This window comes from Rhododendron vialii, chromosome 2a, assembly GCF_030253575.1.
Source record: "Rhododendron vialii isolate Sample 1 chromosome 2a, ASM3025357v1".
NCBI lineage: Eukaryota > Viridiplantae > Streptophyta > Magnoliopsida > Ericales > Ericaceae > Rhododendron > Rhododendron vialii.
This window is the reverse complement of record NC_080558.1, coordinates 4,687,692-4,711,145: the sequence shown is the minus strand read 5'-3', so window position 1 is coordinate 4,711,145 and position 23,454 is coordinate 4,687,692. Positions and strand designations below refer to the sequence as shown.

At 38.6% G+C, this 23,454-nt stretch overlaps 1 protein-coding gene across 1 annotated transcript in view; it reads left to right on the top strand.

The window, feature by feature from the left end:
• LOC131316984 (uncharacterized) overlaps window positions 1-23,454 on the top strand; it is a 104,882-nt gene that overhangs the window by 80,783 nt on the left and 645 nt on the right. Inside the window, exon 3 of the mRNA XM_058346565.1 lies at window positions 22,439-22,885. Coding sequence (XP_058202548.1) covers window positions 22,439-22,885 — 447 coding nt within the window. The remainder of the gene's footprint in view (window positions 1-22,438; window positions 22,886-23,454) is intronic.

The window sequence follows — 23,454 nt, the reverse complement described above, 5'->3', positions numbered from 1 at the left end:
AGAGATGGAGGTACAAATAAATAGAGAGATTAGCAACCCCAATTTGGCTATACATATTTTATGGCTATAATCATGGTTGACCCTTGATTGGAGGGATTTGACAATAATGTTTATTCCTAAAATCTCTGTAATAGTTCCTTAATCTACTACTCACGCCAACATGTGTTACAAAGATGAGGTCAACGAGTTGGTTTAAATAGCTTGTGATGAGCATTTACAGGATTACAATTCCAATTCTAGACTGCTGGGAACCAGTTCAATTGAATCAAAGTATCCGTTTAATTACGTTGACCAACTTGAATCTTGCTAGCTAAGGATTGCCCCTCTTTTCTATAGTAAATTATTGTAATTATAGTGGTTATCCTAAGATCACGTGTTTGGTTCAGAATCAATCTATATAAGCGTATCTTGTCATATATGTTGCACAAAAGTGCGTTTCGATATTCTCAGTTGCTTGGTATTTGAGTTGTTATTGTTATAGATGTTACTAAATTTTAGTGACTAATGGTTTTTTAATTTTCAGTTTTATTGAGCTTGTTCTTGCTAAAGAAAGGATATTTAATTTGTCTTGTAATAGACTTCTCCACGCTCAGTTCGTTTGTGAATCCGACGGTATTGATGTGGGGGTCCAAAAGCCAGGTGAGTATGTAGGAATTCCGTCTTTGTTCGATAGGGAAAGATCCTAAGGACCACAACCAAATCATTCAAAGGTAAAAAAAACTAAAAAACAATAACTGAAACCACTCCATCACAAAATTAACTGCAAATGAATAACACAACAAAGCGCAGCAACCATTGTCTTGTAAGAAAGTTCCAACTCTCCTGGCTTTTGATTGAATCCTCTTTCAAATAAAGCTATACCAAGGGCATCACATTTTGCCGTAAAACACTTCCCTACAATATGGCAATAGGAAGCAAAAGCTCAAAATTTTGTAATACCAACAAGACGAGGGCGAACACCACAAGAAATTTGGTGAACATCAAGAGCTACATTTGATTCTAAAGGTTTATGAATCAGGGCATCCTGCTTTGTAGGGTAGGGACTCCTGGATCCATCAATTGTGTCGCACCAATCCTCTCCCCATACACTTGTTCTTACTTGCATATTTGCACGTCCAGAACCGACGTCTGAGCTACGAAAATTCAAAGAACTATCACCGGCCGGAACTTGAATCACCGGGCGCCCTACCGCGGGCAATACTTGAAGTGTACTCTAAGGTTGCACCGAAAGGACGAGCACTGAGAATGAAATCACTGCCACCAGCACGTAGCTGCGGTAATTAAAATATTCAAGGAACTGAATTCATTCTTGGTCATTTATTGGCATTATGGATGTATGTCTTGGATAAGGAAACAAAGGGCAACAACAAATGCAGAATACGGTGATGGAACTACATTTGGTTGATGACTTCATTCATGTATGATAATTGCACAGTTGCACTCAACAACCAAATCAAATAGTATTCTTCTCTGAAGGATGCCACAGAATTGATTTCAAAACATGTTTGACAGCTACGCATATTTCTTGCCTCATGAGAAGATGAGATTCAAATGACGGAAAATGTGATTTGTTGACAACTACATTACTGCACACACCGATGAAATTCATTATCTGGTAACACAATGAAAACCTCCCGAAATTTGGCTTTGTTTGGAACTCAAGGAAAAGAAAGGAAAATTTAAAAAATTTCTCTTCTAATGTTTGATTGGAAGAGAAAGAGAGAAGAAAATAAAAATTTCAAGTTTCGTGAATAGTAAATTTTCCCTCTCATTTCCCTTCTCTTTTCTTTTCCTTTCTTTTTTTTTTTTTCCTTTCATTAAGTTCCAAACGGAGAATGGCTCAAACTAACCAGATAATGTTCAGCTTACTTGTATACAAATTTTGGATTTTTTAGTGTCCACCCTTCTTACATATCCACCCTCATTACATATTCACCCTCAAATCCACCCTCCTCCTATATCCATCCAAAATCAAATCCTCCATCCAAACGGGTCGTTAGGGTGGACACACTACAAGAAAATCGTTCTATAGCAACGGTCGAAAGCGTTGCCAAAAAACCCAAAAACCGTTGGTAGAGACCCGTTTAGGCTATACCAACGGTTCGACCAAACCGTTGCAATATATCCGTTGCTGTAGAGGTATAGCAACGGTTTTGACGAGCGTTGGTACAGATTTTTTTTTTACCAAGTTGCTAAAGGCAATTTTCATTTTTTTAAAAACCAACCACTGTGTGACATAAGCCTCCACGTGGCACTGACGTGGCAGCCACATGTCGCCCGCGTGGCACTGATGTGGCAGCCTACATGGCTCCTGAGCCCATGTGGCGCTCATGTGGCGCCCGCGTGGCTGGCGAAATATCCTTGCTCCTCCTGAGAATCGAACCTCCGATCTCGTGTGTGCGCGCACGTTCGCGAACCAACTGTGCTAGCCTATAACTTGTGAAAAATCATACACCTTTTAATATTTATACTATACTAACTGGTTTTTTGTAATTCTTTTTTTTTAAATCCGGTTTCTACTAACGGTTAATGAAAACCGATGCTATAGACCAGTTTATAGTAACGGTTATTGGAAACCGTTGCTATAGTCCAGTTTTTAGCAACGGTTTTCATAAACTGTTGCTATAGTCAAATTTTTAGTAACGGTTAATGAAAACCGTTGCTATAGTGTTGTAATCTACTAACGATCATATGAAAACCGTTGCTATAGTCCTGTTTGTAGTAACGTTGTGTAAACCGTTGCTATACACCATCTATACCGACGGTTTTTTCAACCGTTGCGAAAAAAACTGTTGGGAGATCCTGAATTTCTTGTAGTGACACAAGGGGGTGCTATGATAGGCGTGTAAATGTTCATATACGCGCCTCCTAATTTATCATTGTTAAGTCTATTTGTTTTAATTCTTGGCACTCAATGCTTGATTTTTTTTGTGTTGTAGGTATTTGGAGAGTGTGATACAAAAATATGAAAAGTTGAAATGTTAAACAGTGTTCAAAATTGTGCCGTTCGAATTCAGTTAAGTGGAAGGTCTGGATTGCAATTGGGTAATGATTGGCGAGCCAAATTGGCGGAGGATTAGTTCAGTGCAAATAAAGAATGGGACTTATATGCATTAGATGGGCCCAGTGTTAAAAGTTGGTTTGACTACTGGTGGGCCAAAAAGGAAAAATGGGAGTTGGCTGAAAGTAAAAAGAAAAAAAGAAAAGAAAATAAGTTTTTCCTATGTGGACAATCAGCAGCTTATAAAAGGGATCAGTACTCACGCACGAAGGACTATTCACTCTTTTTTGGAGGCATAAACGTACGGGGGCTGCCGAGATCTGATTCCCACGGACGAAAGCAAAAAACAGATGGGAGGGACTGCCATCGCGATTCTTTGGTTCGATTATTGTTTAGTTTTCTTTCAGTTTTCCTCCTTTCATGTTATTTGAAATTTTGTTCAATTGTTCACACTCCGATAATTCGTATTGATTTTCGTTTTTTATCAAAATTGTTCGTTGGTTCTTGTTTAACTTAGATCCTGTGTCTATTTTATATTCCGAGCAGTGAAAGCATGTTTCAATCTAGGGTTTCTTTTGTTTATTGTTTAATGATGAGTGAGTAGTCGTATAGGTAGGGTCACGGGGTGATTAGCACGTCGTGGCTAGTTCGGGCACTGCTCCTATTTTCAAATGATAAAAAAAAGCGATTTTAGATTGAAAAATACTTCCCGTGGACGAACCCAAGCATTGTCGGAGCCCATGTGAAAGGGGGAATGGGGGTCCAAAACCCATTCTTCGCTGCGCATGGGTATACGGCGACCCTAAGGTTTCGCATCTTGCGGGGTATCTTTTCAATCCAAAATTGAATGTTTTTAAGAACACCAAATGGAGCAGGTTGATTTGGACTGGTTACGAGTGCTACGAACCCTACGACCAGACCTTCTTTTAATTATCTGAAAAGTTCAATTATTTCGTAAGTTTAGTTAATCTCAATCAAAACTACAAGGGGTGGCTACCTAAGAGCCAGTTAAATAAGTAACAATCCGAGTTTTTAGTTAGTACACATCACCGTCTCTGTGGATTCGACTCCGGACTTACCGGATATTGTGCTACGTCGGTTTCAGCCCTACGCTTGGGACAACCCATTATTTTAGGACTAGAAAATCGTCAAGTATTTTTGGCGCCGTTGCCGGGGACGGTAACATGTGTTAAAGAATTCGGATAGATAGTTTTATTTTTGTTTTTATTTTTAATTTTGTTTGAGCCATCATAGGTAGAGGTGCGCAATCCTCCATTGTAGGCAAGCAATCACCTTTAAAGCCTAAGTACTACCGAGACAATACCAGGCGTCTCGTAGCCTTTGAGAGAGAGCCGAGAGTAATCGTGGAGGGAGAGTCTTTTAGTGGTGATTCTTTTGATTTCAGTGGCCTTTTCGTTGATTTAATAATTGAGCCCCCAATAGCAGAGCCACCGATGTTGATGCGTGCACACATACATCCTGAGAGGACCACTCCTCTCGGTCCAATAGTTCTACCGACCGAGACGGTGGAAGCACGTAATGCTTTCACCATAAAACCTTGTACGCACAATGCCCTTCCCCTATTTTATGGGAAGGAGAATGAGGATCCGTATGAGCACGTCCGTCATTTTGAGGGGTCGGTGCGCACCCTGGCCACCACTACTCAATGGGAGAATGCTTGCCTTAAGCTTTTTCCAGCCTCGCTCATGGACAATGCGGATAAGTGACTGTGGATGCAGAAGCCACAGTCTCTCAGGACGTGGGCTGCTGTCCGAGATTTATTTTACAAGAAATATTTCTCGGAAAGTAAATCGAAGTACCTGACTCGCCAAGTCCAATCGTATAACCAGAAAGAGGGCGAATCGTTTTTAAGGTGCTGGGAGCGGTTCAAGGATTTGCTGTTGTCCTTACCGTATCATGGTTTCATGAAACACTAGTTGGTGTCATTTTTCTATTTGGGCTTGGATGTTGCTACAGTCCAACAAATGGAGTACCTCTGTAAAGAGGAGGATTTTCTAGATAAGTCCCCAGACGATGTGTGGGACTTTCTCGACGAATTGGCCGAGAAATACCGAAGTTGGGAACCTTCCGACCTTAGTGATAGGGCCATGGCTGCACAGGAACCCAGTGGTTCTGGCATTTTTCTATCGAGTGTGCGAGAGCATAATGTCCAGTCTCAGCTGGACAAAATGGCTGAGCAATTAGAGGACTTGAAACTTAAGCAAGTCCAATAGGTGAACGAGGTGAGAGCCAAAGAGGTGTGCGCGTTGTGTGAGTGTCCGGGGCATCCGATCACTGCTTGCCCTGCATTTCCCTTAGTTAAGAAAACCTACCATAGCAATCAGGCTGAGGTAAATGCGATTAACCAACATTGGGACCCGTACTCAAATTCCTACGATTCAGGGTGGGCCCATAACTCACTTTTGGGTTGGAGGGATCAAAAAGTCCCAGTGCAACCCCAAGTACCACCTCAGCAGCAGATTCAGCAGTTCCGGCCTCCTCAAGGCCAAATGACCCAGTTCCGTTACCCCCCTCAGCAGCAGCAAGGGTTTGGTCCTTCATCTTTTGGACCACCCCCTGACATTAACCATCCCCCGCAGGATAAGCAAACTGATGAGATGATGAAGGCTCTTATGCAGTTTCAAATTAGCTTTACTGAGCAAACCAAACAGGCAATTGGTGACATAAGGACCCAATTGACCCAGTTGATGGCTGCAGTTGGACAAGTCCTGTAGGAGAAGGGAAAGTTTCATTCTCAACCTCTAGCTAATGCCGCTAGTATTCATTATGTGGGCAATTCTTCTGGCCCAAGTAATTCGAATCTCAATCTGGAAGAGGCTAAGGCGATCACCACTCTCAGAAGTGGGAAGATGATCGACAAGGACTTACCCCCAAAGCAGAAATTAATGCCACCCTCGGTGCCGATAGCTATTCCAGCAGTCGTTCCAGACTTGGGAAGTGTTCCTGAGGTAGAGAAAGACGCGAAGTCTCCTGAAGTGGTGGTGCCTGCTCATGCAGCACCCACGACTCCAACGCCATCCGTTGCTCCATATCCAAATCGCTTGGTGGCGAAACCTAAGGCCAATGTGAACTTTCAGATTCTTGAGTTATTCAAGAAAGTTCAATTTCCTATCTCGTTGATGGAAGCCATTGATGCCATTCCTCAGTTTGCAAAGGTTTTGAAGGATCTATGCACTTCAAAACGAAAGATTAAGAGTCAGGACAAAGTGCTCCTGACGGAGCAGGTGAGCTCCATTTTCCAAGCCAATATCCCAACCAAGTGCCAAGACCCTGGTTGTCCCACTATCCCTGTAACTATCGCAGGCCAGAAATTTGATAAGGCTTTACTGGATTTAGGGGCGAGTGTCAACTTACTCCCTTATTCAGTATACTTGAAGCTAGGCTTAGGCAATTTGAAAGCCACACCGGTCACGCTACAGTTGGCTGACCGGAGTATGAGAATTTCAAAGGGGGTGGTGGAAGATGTTTTAATTCAAGTGGGCGAGTTTCTTTTTTCAGTCGACTTCATTGTCCTAGATGCATGCCCAATACCGGAGGTCTTCGAGAAGACCCCTATGATCCTTGGCCGTCCATTTTTAGCTACCTCCAGTGTTGTCATGGATTGCAAAACTGGACAAGTCCAATTGTCGTTTGGGGACTTGAAAATGGAGGTGAAAGTGTTTAATGTAGATAGCCAAGTCAAGGATGATGAAGGAGTGTATGAGGTGAGTTTGATCGACACGTTAGTGCAAGAGCATGTCGATAATATTTTGTATAAGGATCTTCTGGAGATAGTCAAGGAGGCATCATTCTTAGATTCTCCAGAATTAGGGAGTTTGATAGAAATGCTTGCAATCGAGAATGTCTGTGGCACTGTTTGGGACTCAGTTCTTGACCCGCTGGGTGTCCCATTGTCTTAAGTTTCGACAGATAACTTTTGCGTACCACTCTCTTCATTAAGAAGTGGACCCGGCTCCTAGCGATAGGGGTACCCATAATTGACTTAGGTTTTGGGCACAATCCTTGTTTAATTATTCTTTTATTTCTTGTTAATCAGTAAAATCCAAAAAAGAAAAAAACAAAAGGAAATTGGAAAAATAAAAAATTAGCATAATGGTCTGGTGTAGCCACCTGGTCGAAGCTATGTATGTAGTACTTAGGAGGTTGGGTCTGACGGCAGGAGCGTAGTTAGCAGCGAGAATTCTGTCTGAACCATCTGACTTTAATCTCCAAACTCTGTGGAGATTGCTTCACAAACAGAGTGGTGGGTAAGGAATTTGGAAGCCCCAGAGGGAGTGACAGCCTAATAGATGATGGCACTACTTCTCAAGATATCTTTGAATCCTATGCATACTGTCCTTCCAACAACTAAGGAACCACAGTCTTCGGCTAGGGAGCAAATAGTACTCGTGTCTTTCGCGTGAAGAAAGTGGATGGTTTAATTTTTAATCTTTCATTTTATTTCTTACCTTATTTATTTCTTTTAGTTATTTTTCTTGCTGTCTTGGAGGCTAACATTTTGCAGGTTGTTCGATCCAAGTTGGGGGGTCTCCCTCTATCTATAATTTACTCTGCTTAGCCCCTCTTTTTCGAGGTGATATCTATCCTTTCTTTTATTTTTATGTCCTATCTTTATTTTTTCATGCTTTCAATGCGGACATTGAATAGTTCAAGTTGGGGGGAGAGATCACTTTGTTCTTTATTTTGTTAAAAAAAATTGAAAAATGAAAAAAAGAAGGTGGAATTCTTTTTGCATGGGACTGAAAGCGGTTGAGATTGGCTCTTCATTGATTGAGTTGGAGATGTGATAGTCATTTTTTGATTATATTGTGGTGGCATTGTAGTTCTTTTTGCTAGCTTGTCGCGAAGAGTTTGTCATGGCATTTATTTTTAGCACATTTGCACTTCACGTCTATTTGGGTTTTGGTTGCTTGTGAGCTATGACTTGATTATTCTTGATGGCTAGTATAGTAGAGACTTATGCCCCATGTGAGTTTAGAGTCTTATCTTTTCTTGAAGTGGTGTCAAATAAACTCTTGTTTGTCACGGAAAAGCAAATTCGTTGTTGATCTTATTATCTTTGTCGTCAAGTGTTGGGAATGTTTTGAATTGCTTACTTATCTCTTGGATTTGAAAAGTTGCATGGTTGTGTTGCCCATTGGAGATGATTATAGGCCATTTTTGCTATTTAGAGCCGGTTCGTTTCTTTCTTTCATACATTTATCTATTGTGAGCCCATTTGAGCCTCTCGCATGATACCCTTTTTTTTGTTGAGCCCCTCTATCTATATTGTGTCTTGAGAAGACTTAGATAACTGTGTGGAGGTATATTTTTCAGAAGAGAGAGTAAATGTAGTGAGAATTGAGTTTTACTGATTGATGATCTTTCCCATAAAAAAAACATAAAAATAATAATAAAAAAAGAGCAAAAAGGGAAGACATCATATTATTGGGGAAAGTAGAAATACTTGTTCTAAGTGAGTTTGTGTTAAAGGTAGGAAAGAGAGATGTGGCGGAGTTGAAAAAAATAGAAGAAAAAGAGGGCACGCATCTTTGTATTTGCCCTATGTGAGTTGTGGTTAGCTTATTCTCGGACACTTGAATTTTTACCTAGCCTTGAAACATTTGCCCTTACCTGACATTATAACCAAAATTGAAGTCTTATTTGATCCTAGGGGCAATGGGCTGTGAATTGGTGGTTAGAGAGAGTTTTCAATACTTGGCATTCTATTTATGAGATTGTGTGTCCACTTTGTAAAGCTTTCTTTTCGTGTCAACTTGTGCAGGATACTTTGCTTTCATTTACATAATTTCCGCCTGCACATATTGATATGCACCTTGTTTCAAGTGATTTCATTTGTTGAGTGTATGACACGGTGAGATTTGAAGTCGAGACTCTGTCCAGAGAGAACTTTTGGTTATTTTTCACTTGTAACCGAAACCCTTATTCACACACGCTGAGTATCGGTGCCATGACTTATTTTTCTAACTTGATAATATTTAGAACTGTTTATATCTGTTATCTCTTTGCGATGGCTTCATGTTCTTTGTTTGGGTATCATTGAGCTGTTTTACGATTTTCGGATATCATGTGAAAGGATTTACGGTGTTTTGTGGATGATCACTGCTGAAAACCCTCACGAGACATCACTCGTCCTACCAGGGCCACCTGGAGGTTTAAAAGAACTATCAGTTTTAATTTGTTTTCTTTAAATTGCATTTTATTTTCTTTGCTCGGGACTAACAAAGTGTAAGTTGTGGGGTGTGATAGGCGCATAAATGTTCATATACGCGCCTCCTAATTTATCATTGTTAAGTCTATTTGTTTTAATTCTTGGAGCTTAATGCTTGATTTTTTTTTGTGTTGTAGATATTTAGAGAGTGTGATACAAAAATATGAAAAGTTGAAATGTTAAACGGTGTTCAAAATTGTGCCGTTCGAATTCAGTTAAGCGAAAGGTCTGGATTGCAATTGGGTAATGATTGGCGAGCCAAATTGGCGGAGGATTAGTTTAGTGAAAATAAAGAATGAGACTTATATGCATTAGATGGGCCCAGCGTTAAAAGTTGGTTTGACTACTGGTGGGCCAAAAAGGAAAAATGGGAGTTGGCTGAAAGTAAAAAGAAAGAAAGAAAAGAAAATAGATTTTTCTTTTGTGGACAATCAGCAGCTTATAAAAGGGGATCAGTACTCACGCATGAAGGACTATTCACTCTTTTTTGGAGGCATAAGCGTACGGGGGCTGCCGAGATTTGATTCCCACGGACGAAAGGAAAAATAGACGGACGGGGCTGCCATCGCGATTCTTTGGTTCGATTATTATTTAGTTTTCTTTCAGTTTTCTTCCTTTCATGTTATTTGAAGTTTTGTTCAATTGTTTGCACTCCGATAATTCGTATTGATTTTCGCTTTTTATCAAAATTGTTCGTTGGTTCTTGTTTAACTTAGATCCTGTGTTTATTTTATATTCCGAGCAGTAAAAGCATGTTTCAATCTAGGATTTCTTTTCTTTATTGTTTAATGATGAGTGAGTAGTTGTATAAGTAGGGTCGCGGGGTGATTAGCACGCCATGGCTAGTTCGGGCACTGCTCCTATTTTCAAATGATAAAAAAAAGCGATTTTAGATTGAAAAATACTTCTCGTGGACGAATCCGGGCATTGTCGGAGCCCATGTGAACGGGAGAATGGGGGTCCAAAACCCATTCTTCGCTGCGCATGGGTATACGGCGACCCTAAGGTTTTCGCATCTTGCGGGGTATCTTTTCAATCTAAAATTGAATGTTTTTAAGAACACCAAATGGAGCAGGTTGATTTGGACTGATTACAAGTGCTACGAACCGTACGACCAGACCTTCTTTTAATTATCTGAAAAGTTCAATTATTTCGTAAGTTTAGTTAATCTCAATCAAAACTACAAGGGGTGGCTACCTAAGAGCCCGATAAATTAGTTAAACCTGAGTTTTTAAGTCAGCACACATCACCGTCTCTGTGGATTCGACTCCGAACTTACCGGATATTGTGCTACGACGGTCTCCGCCCTACGCTTGGGGCAGCCCATTAATTTAGAATTAGGAAATCGTCAAGCATGCTACGGGGTGTTCGGGCCCTTGCACAACTCCAAATACCCCCATTAATTATAGTACTAGAGTTTGAGGTTAATGTGGAAAAGTAGATTGCCCCTGCAAGTCTCTCGAGGGAAGAAAAAGTTCATAAAGTTCATATATGTGTGAAAAAATCTCCTAAAATTTCAAGTTAGCAACCGTTTATTTGGTCGTGGGTACAAGATTGAATGGTGGTTATGTATATATCTACGATTTCATCTCATTCTCAAAACTAGAACTAGATAGTAGCAAATATATTTGGAATATATTTTTTTGTTACAAATGTAGAAATACATATGATTCGGACCCCTGCTGCTTGACCGATTTCTAGTCCTAAATTAATGGGTTGCCCCAAGCATTGGACTGAAACCGATGCAGCACAATACCCGGTAAGACCGGAGTAGAATCCACAAAGACGGTGATGTGTGCTAACTAAAAACTCGGGTTGATTATAATTTAACTGACTCTTAGGTAGCCACCCATTGTAGTTTGATGCTGAGATTAACTAAACTTACGAAATAATTGAACTTTTCAAATAATTAAAAAGATGTACGATAGTAGGATTCATAGCACTCGCAACCAGTTTCGGACTTATTTGCTCCATTCAGTATTCTTAAAAATATTCGACTTTAGAGAGAAAAAGATACACCGAAAGATGCAAACCTTTATGGTGGCCGTTTACCCATGCGCAGCGGAAAATAAGTTTTGGACCCCTATTCTTCCGTTCACATGGGCTCCGACGATGCCCGAGTTCGTCCAACGAATGTTCTTTATTAACCTAAAATTGCTTTTGCATTATTATTCCAAAACACGAGCAGAACGTGTCCGATCTGGTCAGGGTGTTCTAATCACCCCACGACCTTACCTTTACGACTACTCATTCATTATTAAACAAAAAGCAAAATAAATCTTAACTTGCATCATGCTTTTCACTGGGGGTAAAAAAATAAATAAAAATCTAAATTAAATAAGGATCAACAAACAACTTTTATAAAGAACAGAAATTAAAATAAATTACCGAAATGCAAATAATTGAACAAAACTTTAATAACTTGAAAAGAACAAACTTGAAAGAAAACTGCCCGGAGCAAAAGTGTTGCAGCCCCCGCTCTTTGTTTCGTCCGTCAGAAAAAGGTCGTGCTGTGCGCAACTCCTTTTTCTTCCTTTCTCTTCCGAACCTTTTTCTCCAAGTTTTTTTTCCTTTCGTGTGAATTCTCCCAAAAGCTGCTACGTAAGTCAGTAGGGAATAAAGTTGTTTAAATGGGAGTTGAAAGGTTTAATCACACAAAGACCCTTGGACTTTATGAAATAATAAATCAGTAATTCATCTTCAAACACTTTGCATTTAGACTCCAAGTCTCTTGTATCTTCTGTTTTAATCCCAAAACTCGAACAACGAGCTCAAACAACCTATAAAAAATAAAAGAACAAAATAAATATCAATTAACAAAAATAAATGAATAACAAATGTAGTTTGAAAGGCCAAAATATGTATATTTATCACCTTCTGAGTACTAAACTTGCTTCCGCCACTAAATTTGCTGGCACGATTGTATCATATGCATAATTTGGACGTGTTCTATAATAGTCAACAAATATGTCACTGTCAATGTGTAAACTCTTTGCTGCTAAAGTATTGAAACTTGGAACTGAAGAAATACTAAATACTAGAAACTGAACAAATATGTCACTGTCAATGTGTAAACACTTTGCTAGTCAACAAATATGTCATTTCTTCTTGATTAGGTCTAGAAAATGTGTGAACTTTGAACTTAGCATTGGGAATCTTTGGACTCTCTTCTCTATGCCAAATGCACAGCAAAAGAGTAACAGCCAATCCCAAATGTTAGTTACCTAGTTTCAAACGGATTGAAATGTCCATTCCGGTTTGTTTTTTTGTTTTTTAATTTTTGGTGATCTGAATTGTATAGGAGTATTTTCTTAGAACTCATTTATAATAATAAGCATGTAAAAAATTACATTGATCAGATATTGTTTGATATTATTGAGGAACACATTGTATACTGCAAAAAATCGAAAAGTGAAGTATGATAACCTCAATCAGAACCCATATTTCACAACATATATGTACTTCAAAAGTTAATGTCTCCACTGCACAATTTGTTACCGCGTAAATCGTTGGGAGTACGTCGTAACTCTTAAGTCACACCCCTTGGAGGATCTGGATCCAACTTTAAAACACATTTCTGTCCAGAACTGTCTGATGCATATTGGTCCATGTGCATCCAACCATTCTGTTTTAAAGCTGTGTGGCTAGACTTTTGGTGGTGTTATGGTCATGTGCTGACAACTGCCGTGTGTCTCATTTGCTCTGACTTTATGAATCTTTTGATCCTTCGGGAAATTCACAAGGCCAAATCAAATCCATCACTATAAAAGCGGTTGCGAGGGTGTAGGAGTTGCAGAGTCAACTACTTTACCGTTTGGAGTCTCCCATTCGTTTCCTCATCAAAGCCACTCTCGCTTTCTCGCCCTGTCATCATCTCTCTCTCCATCCATTCAATGATCTTAGGGGTCTAGGATTCAAACCCAGATATTCAAAGACATAGTTTCGAACCGAATTAGCATCTGCATAGCCAAATTTTGCTGCTTCGTTTCTTTTACTTGAGTTTTGCAAAAAATTCCAGCTTTAATTTTTAATCTCTTGTTTCATCTTTTGATTTAGGCGAAGTATTCTGTCAATCTCGTGTGTTTTTTTTTCCCTATTGGTTGAATTTAGTAACTGTGCGTGGGCCGCGCCTGCGAACAGTGGAGAGTCGGACATGGCTACTGAAGATTTCTGCTTGAATTTGTCGCCCTTACCTTCCCCTAGGTGGTCGCGGCTGTGCTTCCCTCCGTCGCCACCACGGCCTTTTCTACCCTCGTCCAGTTCAATGGTCATGCAGTATCAAGGGTCTAACCAATCCATGGACAATCCGTCACAAAATCAAGAGAGTGACGACATGGTTGACCCGGCACCGTACTTGGCCGGAGACTCTGCGCTGTTGCGGCAGCTACGTCAGAACTGGATCGAGGCGTCAGATTGGAGGCCAAGAGGGGAAATTATGACGATGAACAATCAGGGCTTTGAAGAATCGAATATGGGTTTCTATTTCCCTCCGTCACCCACAGACTTCCCTCTGTATCCGCCGATGCCAAGTGTTTTTTTCGTTTCTAGTAATATACAGGACATAAGCTTGGCATTGTCTTATCAGCACATACTTGAGGACAAGAGCGGTGCGTTGCATGTGCTCAACGCGGTGGAATTCAAGAACATCGGTCCGATGTTCGACGGCTTTGGGTCTTACGTGGTGAACAAGTTCGGTGATTTGGATCCAATAGCAAGGGCGGCGGGCTTGGTGCCCGAAGACATGGAGTCGTTGGTGAATAACATACTGAATGCGGACTACGACTACGACGAGAGAGAAGTGACATTAAGGCGGATCAACTGGTTGGAACAACACGACGAGGACATCATTGACCAGCCGGTCTACGAACAAGTGGGCGTGGCGCACCAACTAATTCAGAACAGGGGTGGTGAGTTGGATGTGATCATAGGAGGGGGAGTTTTCAAGATCAATGGGCTGGAATGTAGTGATGATCAAGGCTCGCCTACGTCTCCGGAAACATTGCTTATTTTTCAGGCCAAGTGCTCCTTTAGAGTGTGGCTGGGACACGACGGCCAATGCGTGGCCGAGACTCGTTTAAGGTGTAGTCGCCTCAACATTGGCAGTTTCACAACCGTGGAGGACGCCGTCTCAGCTTATGAGCTGGTAGTAAGGTCGAGTGGATGGGAGGATCTTACTCGTTTCCTTGGACTCTTAGGAAATGAAAACAGATCAAAATTGCCGCTGCAGTTGCCACCGCCAGCACAACAAGAAGAGAAACCAAATGAAGATATTGGATTGGTGTGCTGCAATGCCTCGGGGAATGATGAAATTGAGGCATTTGGAACTGAAAGTGCAAGAACAGGGGATTGTGTAATGGCAGATCAGGCTCGGTTGAATTCCGGGTGTTTCGGAAAAAGGAAAACAAACGGAAAGAACCCAGGGGAGGAGAGAAGAAACAAGAAAACAAATGAAGTTAGAATAGTCATTCCTCTGAAGGAAATCTCACAAACTAAGGGAATGCATCTTAAAGATGCTGCAAATCATCTCAAAGGTACGCATATATGCACTCCTCCAAGAAATGAAAACCTCAATTTTGTTTTTGTTTTTTTTCCCAACTAGATAGATTAGAAGGGTGTAGAAAGTGTTCCAAACCCCTACATATATAGGACTTGGGAAAATGTTGATGTAGCACCTCTGCAAGCAGGGAGACTATTTTCAAAAATTGAACTCATGATCTTAGTCATGGCCAACCTTAATCTTTGGTGCTCTAAAGCGAAAATAATAATTGAGACTCTTTATGGACTTTTGCAAACAAAATATAGATTAAGTAGATAAATTACGTTTCAAAAAACAATACAAATACTTGAGAAATAATAGAGCAATACAGGGTTTCAAAAGCATCACTTAAATATCACTATTCTCCAAAAATACGAACATTATGAGATTTTAAAAGCATCATTTTAAATATCAGTCTTCTCGTTTAGCATAATGAAATTAACGAAAGTCCCTTCATATTTCAAAATATTTTCTTGCTTCACACAGTATATCTTCAAGCATTCATCACCTAAACAATATAAATTTGTTTCTCATTAAACAAAAAAAAAAAAAAAAACCCAAAACATCCATCGCGTGTAGTGGCAACTTTAGGAAATATTCTTCATAGGGTCATTCGTGAATTGCTTACGACATATAGCTTTACATTAATCAACAAATAATCTTTTCCTCAAAAATTGAAAATTAAATTATAGATATGCTTATGCATTACAGTCATATACATTAATATATTATATAGTAAATTTACAGGAGTACTCTCTCCGGTTTTTTTTCTTTCTTTGGCTAAGCTGATACAAGAGGGAGGGAAAAGATAGGAGTACTCTCGCCCATTCAAAACTATTAACGGCTAGCTTTTAATTAAGTGAAATCCTATTTCAATAAATAAACACAACTCAGAAAAATACAATTATTGTCAATTTACCTAGTAACATAAACGCTTTTAGTTTCTATCATGTTCTGTCCCGCTCGCAGTTGAAAACCTCAAGTTTACAAGCTATATTTGGAGACAAACACAAAAAATATACCAGATCAAAGAGAAGAAGAAACGAAGTGCATACAAACCCTACGACATAAGAATTAAGAATCGTGGTAGCTAATGTGAAGGGTGGTATGCTCTGAATGCAAATATTTTTTTTTTACTCAAACATTTATTTTGTCGACATTGATATTGGAAATGCGGGTTGGAGTTGATTTGGTAGGATAAATATTGAGCTTTTAATTCTTCCTTATTGTAGTTAGCCAATCTGCACTGAAGTATGCTTGTCCGGAGTATGGTATCCCCAGATGGCCACCTCACAAGCTTATCAGTCAATCTCACCCCGAAGAAACTCCTGCGCTTGTTGATCAAGAGGGAATCCCACAGTTGAATTCTGATACTCTGCCTTCTAATCAAGCCTTGGGGGGTACTATTGACACAAGAGTTGTTGTAAAGGGAATTCACCCTCCGCTATTTTTGCCGACAGCTCGACATGATTACCTAGATGAGGATTTTGGCAATGAAGATGAGGCAGTTGCAATGGGGAGCGAGGGAATAGGGGAAGGTGAAATGGAAGGGGATCAGATGAATTCCAGGTATTTGGGAAAAATGAAAATGATGGAAAAGACCTCTGGGGGAGAGAGAGGAAACAAGAAAACTACTGGAGTAAGAATTGCAATTCCTTTGGAAGATATCTTGCAGACCAAGGAAATGCCTCTTAAAGATGCTGCAAAGCATCTTAAAGGTACGCTAAAATACATGCTCCAGACCTTAATTTTAGTTCCCATATTTGAAGACCCAACAGAAATATGGATACATAACTTTAGCGGAACACTTTAAAAACATACCCAATGGATAGAGGACGTATGTTGAGTTTTAGTAAGTTATGGCGACTTACTCCTGCATGTTGTCAATCATGCATGTTGATAGTCAAAACAAAATATAGACAAACAATCGCAGTAATTAAGAACATAAGATTGAATGCATGACTTATGAATATGGGACAGCCCTCAAAATGTTGACAAATACCTGCATCGATCGTCTATGAACCAAAAAATATTACTAGTTCATAAGTTAATTTGTTTTGTACATCCATTCTCGATTTCACTTCCTTTTTGCAAATTTGTTTTGTTGTTGGGCTTGATGATAATAGGAGGAAAAGACAAAGATCGATATATAAACAATTACACACACACGCATAGGTATAGGAGAATGTAACTTATTCACGAATTAAGGAGTTGTGAATAAATTATTCACAGAACCGTTCAATCACAATTGTCCGTTTCGGCAATCAGTAATTGAGATATGCTTTTCAATTTTGACCGGTTAAAAATATATTTTCTCGGTCAAAATTGATTTTCAATCCCGATTATCCAAAACACTTTTGGACGCTCGCGATCGACTTCCGTAAAAACTTATTTGCAGAACCCTCCATAAGTTAGTTTTTCTATAGATATAGATACGCCAACTATTCTCTACAACTTTATTTGTTCAAATTCCAAAGCAAGTTTACTATGGAATCTACGTACGAACCCATTTGATTATATAGGAAGATAATAGTAGAAAATGCAAGAAAGAGAATATATATATATATATATATATATATATATATATATATATATATATATATATTGTGTATTCACTTAGCAAGAATATCCTAGAAAGTAGTAGAAAGTGAACTTTCTTGTACAATCCTCTAAAGTATGAGAGTTTGCTTTACTTTTTCTCACAAAATATGCAGGAAAACAATTATTTTCTCAAAAAAATTAACAACAATTACTCTAACTTCCTTTTTTATCATCCTCCCTCTCCCTCTACCATTTCTCTTCTAATTTCAGTAATTTTATTCCTTCTAAACAAATATATATATTTTCTCTAGTACTATTTCCTTGCAAAACTTCCATCATAATCAAACGGATGTGATAAAAAAATATTTTTCTTTTTCTTTTATTTCACTTTACTTTCTATCATTTTTACTTTTCATTTTATTTTTCTTGCTAATCAAACGAATGTTTGTTCCTCACTTAAGAGCTTCATTCCACTCATTTTGGAGAGCAATTATTAATAGCCAAAATAAAACACAATCGAATTCACTTATATTCCCATTTTTCGCTTCTTCCGTTCTCATATTTGACGGCTACACATGCCATTAAGAAATTGTTTAGATCAACCTAAAACGAACGAACCTGTGAGGATAATGAAGGAAGGGAACCCATCATACAGATAAATTTTGGTGGCTTTTGGATGGATTTAGGCACCACTTCTCTCCGGGCATACAAAAATTGTCAGCAAGTTATTTTAATCAATGGGTATCTGTAATCTTAACGTGAGAAGGTATTTAAGTATTTAATATCATAGAGCTTGTGATATAATTGAGATGAGGACGTGAGTGCAATTATAATTTTGTAGTGGAGTGAATTATAATTAGTTAAATAAGAAATAGAATCCTTGTGAGATTAAGATTTTTTATTTACACTTGGAGCTTGGACTTATTACTCCTTAGATTCCTATCGTAGCCATATATATATACACGTTATATAGGTCAGAGAGTTTTTTCTATTATAGCAGAATTTGTGACATACAGCAAGGTGTGCTATAACAGGTTTAGTCAACGTTCGTGTTGCAGGAGTTGAAGTCCACCTTGTAGGGTTTTACGTTTTTTGTTGTCTAATCTGTACACGCCATTACTGGGTTCTTTTTGAGATTCGGTTTCCCAACAAAAACATGTTGAGGACTTTAAGCGAATAGTTGGTATGCATAACGTCCCCGGCCTGCAGGGAAACCGTCCACACTACATATTCTATCAATAAGACGAGGGGTAAAAGGCTGAAATCATTATCCCTGATAGGCTAACACAAACAAACTTTCAGATTCTGAAGTTGTAGTATAGCCAAAGCGAATAATCGGCTATGTCAATTTCCCATTCTACTTAAGAATTTTATGGGAACATCAAGTTCTTGCAATTAATGGCCATGGGAGCGAATATGGTGGATACGTTTGGGTTGGCTAGGGAGGCATCTCGTATCTATGAGAACCTAATTAAGATGGAGATGGAGATGGAGATGCAGATGGAGGTGGAGGGTGGAATATGGAGGTTGTGTTGTCTCAGTAGTTGCTTCCTCCGACATCGTCATTTTCGCCAATAAATTCAACCACCTACCGCGATGGGGATGCCTTTTTTAATTTGCAGGTAGTGGCCGGAATGAGGTATCTGTTGAGGGTTTGTTGCTTGACGTCAACTGACGTTTGGGATGTTTGTTGCCGTTTCCATATTTCGCTAGCGGACATAGCTTTTGGGAGTGCATCCGTTGTTGTTCATGTGCTCCACTTTGAAAGTTAAGGGTTTTTTGTTTTTTTCCCTATAGGATTCACCAAAGGGTATTTTAGGTATTTAACTGATTTAAGGAGGGCATTCGTGAAAAGAAAAAGTTGGAGAATTGAAAGATGGAGAAAACAATAGATAAGGCTTCGTACTTTTAAAAGACAGAGAGTACCACATAAACGATAGAAGTACTCTCTCAATATCAAAACTATAAGAGCAAGCTTTTAATTAACTGAAATCCTATTTCAATAACTTAGAAGAATATAATTGTTGTCAATTTACGTAGTACCATAAACTTTTTGAACCATAGTTTTCTCCGACTAAAACCGATGAACCCTTTTAGTTTCTATCATGCTCTGTATGGGAGCTTACAATCAAAGACCTCAATTTGAGATGCTATATTTGGAGACACACAAAAACATCGGAAAAGAAGAAGAAAGGAAGTGCATACAAACCCTACGTACATATGAATTGAGAATTGTGGTTATGTAGTCAACGTGAATGTGGTGATACACCACATTCTCTGAATGCAATTCCTTTTAACTCAAACATATTTTTGTGGCTCTCGAAATTGGAAATGTGTGTTAGAGTTGCTTTGGTAGAAAATATTGAGCTTTTGAATTCTTTCTTATTGCAGTTAGCATCCCTAAACAGAAGAGTTCTTGTCGGGATTATGGTATCCAAAGATGGCCACCTCGCAATGAAAACAAGCTTATTAGGCAATCTCTCCCCAGTGAAACTCTTGTAGTTGTTGATCGAGAGGGATTTGCACAGTTGTCTTCGCATACTATGCCTTTTAATCAAGCCTTGACGGTTACTATTGACACAAATACTTTTTTCGAAAAGGAAATTCCATCGCAACAGTTTTTGCCTACAGCTCGACAAGAGAACCTTGATGCAGGTTTTGGCAATGATGAAGATGAGGCAATTGGAATGGAGGTTGAGGGAACAGGGGAGGGTGTAATGGTAGAGGCTCAGTTCAATTCTGGGTGTTCAGGGAAAGGGAAACGGAAGGAAAAGAGCCCAGGAGGAGAGAGAGGTAATTACAAAACTACTAGAGTTAGAGTTGCAATTCCAAAGGAAGATATCTTATTGACTAAAGGAATGCATCGTAAAGACGCTGCAAAGAATCTCGAAGGTATGCATAAATACAGTTCTTCAACAATAAAATCTTGACATTGTACGTAGTATCTTGCTTGTTTCCAACTAGCTAGATAGACTTTTCTCTCAAAAACTCCAACAAAACATTTGAGAATCTGTCTTGCTTCAACCATGCTTTCTGTAAGGCAGCATCAAAATGGAGACCTCAATTTGAGTTTCCATATTTGAAGACTCAACTCAAAAATAGATACATTAGTAACTTTATGCATATTTTAAAATATGCTCAACTCATAGATCGACGTATGCTGAATTTTTATGTTTGGTGGCTTTTAATTGATCTCATTTAAAAATAGGGTTTGTGTCAAATGCAATTTGTAAGTAGTATAAATGACCCATATCTAAACTTAAAAGTAACTGTGGTTCAAAATTGGAACCGACGCATAGCCAAATCATTTGGATTGGTCCGGTTCATTGTTTTCATGGATAGGTTTGGTTCTTGAAACATTAATTAAATCGATCAACACGACTTGGTTTGGTTTGGTTTTAGATAGCACCAAACCGAACTAACACGAACCATGTTCACCACTGAAAATGGAGATTCAACCTTCATTTACGTGAGAAATGTGTATAATTAATCTATCAAAAAGAATAGATCGATACCATTGAAGTAGTATAGTAATTACTTTCTTTTTGGATCTAGTGTAGTAATTACTTTGAAAATGATATCAATATCCGATATATATTCAAGAAGGGAATTTGATTGCCACAAAGAAAGTATTGAATCTTTAAAAGGTAGGGACTACAAGGGAATTAGGTGAAATCGGAGAGGATGAAGTTGAGAAAGTATTGAATCTTTAAATTTGCAGGAAGGTGAAAATGAAATGGTAGAGTTTCTTTTTTATTCCCTGTTTGATACCTGGTTGAATTACGGGTGTTTGGGAGAAGGGAAAGGGATGGAAAAAATCCCAGGAGGAGAGAGTGGAAACAAGAAAACTACTGGAGTTAAAATTGAAATTCCTTTGGGGGATATAACAACAAACTAAAGAAATGATTCCTCAAGGTGCGCCATTGGTACCCGCAAATTCACTCCTCCGAGAAATGAAAATATCAATTTTGTTCTTGATTTTTTCAACTACATACACTCTTCTCATAAAAACTTTAGACTCCAATCATGCTCTATATGGGAGCTAGTTGATGGGTGGCGAGAGATAGATAAATGAGAGTAGTAATTAGAAAGAAAACCTAATAGTGACCGTGGTTCTTGAAAAGTGAACAAAGTGTTTCTACATTTGGAGCCTAAACACAAAAATATACGAAAAAAACAAAGTAAAAAAGTGCATATAAAATTCAACATCAAGGTCTATCCTGTGGAGGATTTTAAGGTTTTTCTAGACGGAATCCGGAAATTAAAATTGTAATGTAGTCTAAGGTGTTTATCCAACTATTTGTTGGATGTTTTTCCTTTTCCGGAGCATCCAAGCTCTTTATGCTAAGATGTTCTTTCTCGATGTACTCTTTCGAGCTATATAAAATGTTTCGTTTGCCGAGCAAAAAAAAAAAAGTGCATATAAACCCTAATTACATAGGATCGCGACTGTTGAGAAGGATATACAAATAATTTTAAAATGAACATTAAATACATTTTCTGAAGAAGAAAGAGATATGAATTAAATTTCAAAATTTTAAAAGGGAAGTTGAGTTCGAGAAAGAAATAAACGATTCTTAGAAATAGAGATTTATAGACTACTTAGGCTCGTTAAAGGATTAATTATGGGCCTGTCCAAAAACTGTTCCTTAATTTCCATTAAAGAGTATGACTCATTTTTATTTACTTCCAAGTCTATATAGGAAATGTAGGCCTATCCTTGATGGTACATTTTCATATTGAGCCCTTGGAAACATGGGCCTGTTAATGTGTGCTCTTAGACAAGTCTCGAATTTGAATCTCAAAGGGGTGTGTACTAATGGTATTTCAGCTCTTCATTGCCCCTTGAGATTGCTTCCTCCAGGGATTAGGCTCGATATTTACCTGGTATATGCAGGAAAGTAGGCTATATGAAACAATGAAATTAGTTGTGGACTTGCCACAAAGCCTAAACAAAGTCATTAACAAAGGGAACAAATGGAGAATTGTCCTTAGTAAATATTATTGTTGATATGCTCTGAATGCAATTTTTTTTTTTACTTAAACCATATTTCATGAAAATAGGAAATGTGGGTTGGAATTGCTTTGGTAGATTAATATTGAGCTTTTTAATTCTTCTTTACTGCAGGTGGCCGATCTGCACTGGAACACAACCTTATATCTTGCCCCAACGAAACTCCCGCTGTTGTTGATCAAGAGGGAATCCCACAATTGAATTCTAATACTCTTCCTTTTGATCAAGCCTTGGTGGCTACTGTTGACACAAATACTAGTGTTGTTGTAAAGGACATTCCGCAGCCACAGTTTTCGTTGACAGATCGACAAGATAACCCAGATGATTTTGGCAAGGATGAAGTTGAGGTAGTTGGAATGGTGGGTGAAGGAACAAGGGATGATAAAATTGAAGAGGGTCAGTTGAATTCCGAGTGTTTGGGAAAAGGAAAAAGGAAGGAAGAAACTTCAGGAGGCGATAAAAGAAACAAGAAAACAAATGGAGTTAAAATTGCAATTTCTTTGGACGACATCTTACAAGCTGAAGGAATGCTTCTTGAAGATGCTGCTAAGAAATTCAAGGGTATGCATAATACAGTACTTCTTAAAGGAAATTAAAATTTTCAATTCTGCTTATAATCTTGCCTCTTTGTGTTTCAACTTGCTTAATAGCTTCAAAATGGTGGTGAAACTTGCTCCAACCATGCTCTGAATAGATCTTCAAATTAGAAATATAAATTTTTGTTTCATTTATGGAGACTCAATGCTAAAATGGAGATGGGATCTCCATTTCACATAGAAGATGCATATGACCAAGCATGCGTAGATCCTATTGTCAAGTATGGACAATAGATCCACATAGGATATTTTTATTAGACCTTAAGAAATCGAACCTAGAATTTTGTAAGGAAAGTTGAATTTGAGAAAGAAATGAATGAGACCATCAAAAGTACTTGAGATATAAACGGGATAATTATAGATCACCTGGGTTTAGCTCAAGTGACAGGAATTCAAAATTTCTCTTAAAGACCAGAATCTTGAATGTATGATTGGTGATATGCTCTAATTGCATCTTTTGACCAAAACATAATTTTCTAAAACTTCAAAATGGTGATGAGAACTGGAGTTGCTCTTGTCGAAGAGAGAAATGTT